The sequence below is a fragment of the Blastomyces gilchristii genome (assembly GCF_000003855.2).
Source record: "Blastomyces gilchristii SLH14081 genomic scaffold supercont1.46, whole genome shotgun sequence".
NCBI classification, from domain to species: Eukaryota; Fungi; Ascomycota; class Eurotiomycetes; order Onygenales; family Ajellomycetaceae; genus Blastomyces; species Blastomyces gilchristii.
Genome location: NW_003101637.1, coordinates 184,703 through 193,833, shown reverse-complemented (window position 1 = coordinate 193,833; position 9,131 = coordinate 184,703). Strand labels below are relative to the sequence as shown.

The following is a 9,131-nucleotide window of genomic DNA, read 5'->3' as shown; positions in this document are numbered from 1 at the left end:
TATGATTTCTCTTATGTTACAAGACTTTTCAATTATAAGCTTCTTCTTTTTCAATACTGATAATAGTGCTGTGAATAATTATAATTTACTTAGATCTTACATCTTTATCTCTATAAGATATGAATTATTTATTCAGTTGTGTAAAATCTGTCTCTCTGATTATTATTATTATTATTACTCTTTCATTATAGATGTATGCAGTCAGAGACTATAATATCTACCTGAAAACTTGTAGTTCTCAGAGTTTTTCTAGTATCTGTAAGGGTAATTATTATACATTTATCAATTTCAGATGTGCAAAATTAGAAGATTTCAGCTCAGAATGTAAAAACCTCTCATAAATTACACTATTTTTAATATCTTCTGATACTTTTGAGACTATTTAGAAACTAACATGACATAAGAAAAGAAACAAAGTTTTAAAGATAGACATAGTAGATAGAAAAGAAAAGAAAAAAACTGTAAGAAAAGATAACAACAAAATAAACATATTTTAAAGAGAGTGTATAGCTGTTTTAACAGACTACACCTGATCAATTTCCACCTCTTCATATTCAGAGAGTTCTGAATTCAGTCATTTTCTTATAGCTGTTTGAGTTTCTGATAGAAAATCTATTAGATAGTTAATTTCTATCTCAGTTGAGAATAAGAATCTTATATTTATTTAATATATATCATACTTCTCTTTCAATCTGACTCTGAGATCAATGTATAATGCACAGTGTATTATAATATACTCAGAATTCTCAGATGAATTGCAGAATAAGCATTTTGTTGAATCAAAGCTGTTATCAAATTCTTGAATACAAGATTTGACATAGTCATATTCTAGTTTGAGGTGAATTATAGATGAGAATGTTTTGTTTTTACATTTTATTAAAAAAGATTGTTACTTGAGTTTTATTTCAAATCTTGAATAATGTATACTCTTCTTTTGATTTTATTCACTTTTATTTCACTTATTTAAACAAGATTCTTTTATCTTTCTCTTTATGAAAGATTAGAATACTGTTTTTTAAATAGACATACTTAATTCTGAACTCTTTTTTGCAGCTAGATCTGCTATTTCATTGTCATAGATATTCATATGTGCAGAAACTCAGTGTAAATGAATTATTAATTTTAACTTTCTTCTCTTTTGAAATCTTATAACAGAATTCAAAATCAGTTCAAGATTCATTTGATGATTATAAATCTGACTATTTCTCAGTCTTTTCAAAGCAGCTTGACTATTAGAGAATGTTTATACTTCTTTTAAACTAGTTTCTCTTTTATGAGATTTTATCTTAATAAGTTTGAAAGCTTTCACTATTGTGAATAATTCAGTATTAAAAATCTCAGATTCACTTTCTAGATTTCATAAATCACAGATAAAATTGATATTATCTTCAGTATAAGTAATATCTATATCTACTTTATTCAAATTCTTATTTTTTAAGTCATCTGAATAAATCAGAATTTAGTCTTTTATCTTGATTACAGAAATTCATTTTAAATGCTATTTATATTCTTTCTCTTTAGATAGATTAATTATTTGTAAATCTATGAGAGATTGTAACTTTTCTCTTCAGAGAGATATTCTTTCATATTCAATTTCTTCAACATTTAAGAAGAAAAATTGATTCTTAATCATTAAATATAGCTTGTATAGTTGAGAGAGTATTTTCTTTGAGAAATTGTTTTTATTTTTATCAAGATATCTATTTCAATCCAGTTCATTATCTGAGTTGATTGATGAAAATAAAGAAGAGACTCTTTCTCTGATTATATAACTTGAGCTCACTTTTATGACTCTGAGAGTATAGTTTATACTGGTCTTTTCAAACCTAATAGCAGATGAAGAAATTAATGCTTTAATTTTCATTGCTTTAATAGAAGATGATTTGAATACTTCTAGAATTCTTTTCAAAGCACTGTTTTGCAGACTCTGAAAGAGTTGAGTGAAATTTCTTTCATTATTTCATCAGACTTGGACTTCATAATCAGCTACTGAAGTGATACAGGCTATGTATAACTGGCTCATAGTCTGGAAGAATAGACCTCTCTCTATATTTGACAGTCTGATTATATTATTTAATAGTCTTTCTACTTTAATAGTTCTTTGTTAAACATGATATTTAAAAGTCATCTTAGAGTTTAATCATACTCTCAGTCATTTAACATTCAAACTGAGTTTAATCTCTTTGTTCAACAGAGTTAGACTTAGTTTTTTCTCATTGAATCTGGAAAAAAAGTGAATTAACTCAGTTTTATTCATATCAAATTGAATTTGATTGACATCTACTCTCAGAAAGATTTCTTTTGTCACTTTTTCAATCACTTTTAAATTCTCTTTGATTGTTTATAAACTGTGGATCAGGTCAATATTATCTACATAGCTTGAAGATCTTACTATTTTCATCTCTCTGTTCTTGAATAGATATGCAGCATATATTGCAAATAAAACTGATAAGATTGAAGATTTCTGTGATACTTCTATTTCTATCTCAGTTTCTTCTTATTTTATTTCATTAAAAAATAATTGTATAATTCTTTTAGATATGAAATAATTAACACATTTTATTAGAGAAACTGACAGTTTTAACATCTTCAAAGTTTGAATCATCTTTGACTTTGAAACATAATTAAATGCATCTTTTATATCAATGAAAACTGCTGTTGAGACCAGATATTCATTCTTTACTATTTGAATATTATAAACAACTGAAAGAACAGTGTCAATTGTGAATCATTATCTTCTATCTCTTATTTATTCATTATACAGAAGTGAATTATTAATAGAGCTTATAAAAGATAATCTAGTAGCTATTATTCTTTGTAAAATCTTTCTCAGACAGTTCAATAAAGATATTACTCTGTATAACTTAGAAATTTAAGTTTTTCTATTAGATTTTGTAAGGATTACTTCAGTAGCTGCTCTTCAGCCTTCAGAATGTTATTCATTCTTCAAGAGATTGAAAAAGAGCTCAAAGTATTTATTTCTCAAGTATGAATATGTATTTTGAATGATTAAATAATGAATTGAATCAGAGTATATAGCAGTTTTGATTGAACTGAAGAATATAGCTGACTCTGATTCATCTTGTATAAGCTCAGATCATTTTCAGTCATTCTCATTATCATCATATTTATTAAAAGACAAATTCTCTTCTTCTGAATCTGATGAATTTTGGAAGAGAATTCTTATAAAAGCTTGATATTTTTCTTCAAAAGAGTTTGCTGTATATGATTCATTCTGAAATTCATATTCTAGAGTTAAAAACTTTGCTACACTTCTTGTTTTAGTATAGTTAAAAACTTTAAGAATTTCTTTTTCATATGCTTTTTCAAGAAACTTGTTTCAACAGTCTGTTTTAGCTTTTTTAATATCTGAAAAATATTCATTTCTGATAGCTATGAGCTCTTCATCAGATATTAAGCTGTTCTTTCAATCTCTTTTAGCAGTGACTAGTTCTTTTCTTTTAAAAGAGATATTCTTATTTCATCATGATTTAGAGTATTGAGAAGCCTTTTTCTTTGAAATCTTTTCTCTAATACTTGTTAAAAGAATAGATGTAATCAGATTTACTCTATTCTCAAGCATTTCATTTAAGATATCTTGACTCAGGTTTTAATAAAGCTTACTCTGTATTTCAGATTTCAGTAGTTCTATATTTTCTTCAACTTCTTTTCAATCAGCTTTCTCAAAATTATATTAATTAGAGAGAAGAGAGTTTTCACTTATTTCTTTCTCACTCAGTTCAATATCAAATTAAATAACTTCATGTTCTGATTCTAATGTCTCACTTGAATCAATAAATCAGTTTATAAGTATTTTTTCAACTAGATTCTGTGATATGAAGATTAAATCTATTATAGACTTCTGTTTCATGCCTTTGCTAAAAAAAGTTTGTTGATCAGACTTGTTAACTAAATCTATTAAATGCTTAAAAGCTATTTTAATTATTTTCTCTGCTCTTACTGCTCTTCTGTATACTGAATTTCATCAGAGATGATGTGCATTAACATCTTCTGCAATTATAGAGATTTTTAATGAAGTTATGTTTAAAAAATCTCTATTCATTATTCAGATATTATTATTATGTTTCAATGAATTTTCATTATAGATATTTATAAGTTGTATAATATTAAACTCATTCTGTTTATCTACAATATCACTCACTAGAATATTAGAGTCAGATATAATATTAAATCTCAGATAACACTGATATCTGAATCTTTTCCTTTCATAAATCACTACTCTTGATTTTATCTCAGGTTTTTCAGGTAAAAAGCCGTCATATCTTGAATGAGAGATAATGTGCTTCTGCTCAGCATCAAAATTTGATTCTTGAATAAGTATAAAATTCACTTTTTATTCAAATGCAATTTGAAGATAAGAATAAATATAATTTGAATTTCTATTCACATTGTTTTAAATAAATATGATTTTTGACAAGTTCTTAAACTTTTTTTGTTATTGTTATTGCATATTCATACTAAAAGAAGATAGAGATTAAATACACTTTAATCACTATCATCAAGTAGCAGATTATAACTATTTTTAAAGACAGAAACTTCAACTGCTTTCATTCTTTCTAATTTATCAATGAAATTATTTCTTAATTCTCTAATCTTTACATATGTCTGAGAATTCAAATTCTATTTATTTTCAATGAAAGAATTTGAGTTTGAAGACTTAGATAGTTAACAATTTCTTCTTTTTGAGCTTCAAGATTTAGCTTTATTTAGTTGCACTTGAATTCTTCTTTTCTTCAATTCTTTTGTATTTTTGAAGCAAAAGAACATTCTTTTGAACTAGAGATATATTTCTCTTTACAGTTAGAGCATTTGAGCAGAGTATGTTAATATATATTATCTTTTTTAAAGCATATTTCACATTTATACTCACTAGTTTTGTAATTATCTACACAGAATTCATATTTTGAGTCTCGGAAACAGAAGACTGTAAAGTGTTCATACTTTTAACAGTTAGAGCACTGTGTTTAGACTGACCGTGTGACCGTGTCTGGGACTAGGACCAAACTTTACAGTTGTTATGTTGCCTAAAAGCATTACTTCTGGTCATGGTTTGTGTTCATCACATTGATCCCAAATCACATTATTTCAAATATTAAAGATCTCAGATTCACTTTTCAAATAAAAATCTAGTTCTGAATAAAGAATATGTTTGAATTCTTAGTCACATTTTCATTCTGATCTCATTATTGAGAATGGCATTAAATGAGACTATGAAATCACTTCTCACTTACATAATATCATAACATAGTGCTCATTTGTTGAAAATTCAATAGAGAGTATTATCAAATATCATTACTTTTCTGAACACAGATCATAATTCATATAATTTTAATTATGAAAAAACATAAATACAAAAAAAACAAAAACAAAAAACAAACTATTCAGAAAAATCACATTAAAAAAAAAAAGAAAGAAAAGAAAAAAAAAGAAAGAAAAATAAAAATAAAATAAAAAATCAAGATTGCAGAGCTGTAGCATTCTTAAAATACTCACTTTTCAGAGTCTTTGCAATGTTCATCATCAACTGTGTATTTCTCACAGTGAGAATAACACAGCTGTGATGAGTTTTTATCTTAATATCATTTAATAAATAATCAGTATATATCTGTATAAATGTGAATAATTAGAAAATATACACTTAAAAAGTGTGATCAGGGTGAACTCTGCTGTCACTTGAATAATATCAAGAACAGAATGCTGAAATTGATGATTTCTCTCATCAATTTCATGAACAAGGCATGTGAAGATGATCTTGAGAAATATAAGATTTCTCAACTTCTGGTAAAAACAGATCTCACAGAGAGACTCTATTTTCATAATATCAGAGACTGAGTGTTATTAAAAAGTATTACTTTCATACAATACATATGTACTTACTGCAGTGATTTACTCTCTGTGCACATGACTGAGAATTGCAGCTTTTTCACACTGTATAACTCTCTCTGAGATGCTGCTGTCAGTTTGCAATTCACACAGTCTCTCAGTTCAGCATGCACTGCATGTATACAGCCCTACATGCTGAGACTGTGTTGATTATTATGGCCTGGCGTGATACTCACTTTTTGTGAGTCATGTTTTGTTTGAGAGAGAGGAGAGAAGACATAACTGTTGTTTTATTGAAGAGAGAATGAATAATTAGTATTAATGAATTAATTTGATTCATCTGCATTTAAAATTTGATTAGTTTATACTCTTTAATTTGAGGATTTCTATGAGTGTTTTAATAGTTTTAATATCAGCTTGAACTTAGTGATGAGTTGAAGAAGAAGAGAAAAGAGAGAAGAAAGAAATAAGAATAACTTATCTTTATAATATAAAAACAGAGAATCACTGTAATCATTCTTTCTGACAATAAAGATCTGTTTTCTGCATGTATCTCTGATATAGATTATATGATAAATGCATACAAAGAATATTAATAGTGCATGTATTGAATGAAGATAATATTACTATATAACACTGTAGTCATTTCTGTACATCTCTGAAAGATGTTAATAGTTTCTTTGTCTCTTTATATTTGATAAGTTAATAATATATTTTAATACACTCTTTCTTTCATCATTATCATTATCACTATTATTATCATTATTATTATCATCACTATCATCATCATTATTATTATCATTATCATTATTATCATATCATTGCCTATCTTCACCTCTCTCTCAACACTTATTAAGATCAATCATGTTATTCCTCTTCAAATATTCTATGATTCTGCAGATCATCAAGGCGCGTGAGCACTGTCACAGATTGAAGAGAGAGAAGAAGAAGGTGTTCAAGCATGAGAAGACAGATTGCAAGGTATATTATGATGTCTTAAAGAGGCTCTGTAAGAAAGCAGAATGATAACAATTTTAAGTAACACTTGTGATAGATTTAGACTGAACTAAGTATAGAAATAATGCAGATAACATCATCTGTGAGAGATTGAAAAAGAAGACAGTGAAGAGTCTCATGCAGCAGTGATAAGACCAGGAGAAGTTCTGAGAATGATTTGAGACTAAGATGAAGAGAGAGAGAAAGAAGAAGAGTGTTACTATAAATAAGTAGCAGTAGAAGAAGATTGAGAAGATATTAAAGTAGAAGATAAAGAAGTCAAAACTAGTAAGTTTTTTATTGAGAGATAACAATTTTTGATAATACTTCTGTTCTCTAATTGATTAGCAGGAGCTGACAGAGAAGAAGAGGATTGAGACCTTGTTCAGGTCTCAAATGCACTTCATGATTCAGGACATTGAGAAGACAGCCCTGCTCTCTGAGCATGTCAATCTGCTTACTACTGAGATGAAACCTGAGACAGCAGATCAGGAAATGCGGGATTTTGAGATGCAGGTTGACCTGGCTGAGAAGAAGCAGCAGAAATCCTTCTCTGAGAAGATAGTGAAGAGAGATTTTGAGATAATTATCATCTCAGATGAGGAGAAGAAGAAGAAGAAGAAGAAGAAGAAGAAGAAGAAGAATGAGAAGTGAATTATGAAGAATGATAAGAAGAATGAGAAAGAGAAGAAGTAGATTTTTTTCTTTTTATATTAGTTAGTTATAAGTTTAAGTTTTCAATTATTAATAATTAAAATTGATTTTGAGTTTTCAAAAATTATTGTACAAGTTGTAATCAAGTCAGGAATAATATATATATATATATATATTTAACTATCATGATTCATAAATCACTATAATGTATAAGTGTCAACATTTTTTCAATATTGATATTCACAATATTAATATATTTTTAATGATATTATTTAATAACATAATTTGATAACACTCTCTTTCACAATATTAATATATTTCAAGAAATATAATAGAGATTAATCAAGATTGTTTATTTACTTTTATATATCAATAATATTCAATCTGAGTTAGTATTAAAATTATAACTAAGCTAAGAAATAAGATTATTTTCTCTTATATTAATTCTTCTTACACACATCAGTGATCAGTTATTGAAAATAAATTATCATCTTTCTCAAATTATTATCATATCTTCTGAATTCACTTCTTTCACTTCTTTTACTTCTATTGAAAATTCATAAACTCTTCAAGAAATCACTGTGAATCACAAAGTCTATATTATTTATAATTCAATACAGAATGCTCTCTTTCAATTATAATGAATAATTACTTCATTCTTCACATCTGATTTCAGGTCATGAAATTTATGAAAAACTTAACACAAATATTGAGATAAACTATAAAATAATTATCAACAGATTATATTGCAGATTACTGAAGAGTTATCTCTTTACTACAATCACTGCAACTTCATTCAGAAATATTCATTATAAACTGATCATGACTCTGAAGGAATTTTCTGATATCTGAAGTCATCAGAATGCAGATAATAAAAGAAAAATAATCAGAAAATTACTACTGAGCTGATAAGTTACTCTATCAGATAATGATTTTTAATAACACTAACTTTCTAATTTGAAGGAAATCATGTGAAAATGATTCTGTATCAGTACTCTGATTTCAAAACTCTTATCTGATAACTTTCATGAACAATTACTTCACATGTGTATATCTCTGAATCTTTCTCTTTGATCAATTGAAAACCCTGAATTCTGAATACTTCTTCAAATGCTTAATTCAAATCTTCATATTTCACATTGATTCTGTCTTCAGTTTAATCTCAAGATATACTACAAAGTCAATATACAATATCTAGAATCAGAGTTGAAGAATCATCAAAGAGTGTCTCTCACAGTGAATGCATGAACTAGTACAAACAATCTTGCATTTATAAGAGTTACATGTTATTACATTGATGAGAACTGAACTTATTAAGAGACATTAATTGAATTTGAATTATTAATCAGTAGTTATACTGAGAATTATATAGCAGAGATATTAATGACTGTGATTAAAAATGACTATTGAGATATTAGTCTCAGTCTTCTTATAATTACAACTGACAATGCTGCAAATAACTACACTATGATGAAGAGCTTGAAGCAAAAATTGACTTTGTATTTCTGAAATAATAAACAAGGTTATATTCTCTGCATTACTCATGTGGTTTAACTTGTGATATAAACACTGATAAAGAATCTTAATATCAAGATAAAGAATAATGAGATGACTGGTTCTTGAGATGAGAATGAGAT

General features: G+C 27.0%; 1 protein-coding gene across 1 annotated transcript; it reads left to right on the top strand.

The window, feature by feature from the left end:
• Positions 1–6,708: 6,708 nt before the first annotated feature.
• On the top strand, positions 6,709–7,494 carry BDBG_18031 (uncharacterized protein; the record flags this gene model as incomplete). Its single annotated transcript, XM_031725623.1, has 2 exons — positions 6,709–6,825; positions 7,192–7,494. The coding sequence occupies 2 exons, from the start codon at positions 6,709–6,711 to the stop codon at positions 7,492–7,494; spliced, it is 420 nt and encodes a 139-aa protein (XP_031581434.1).
• Positions 7,495–9,131: the final 1,637 nt, after the last annotated feature.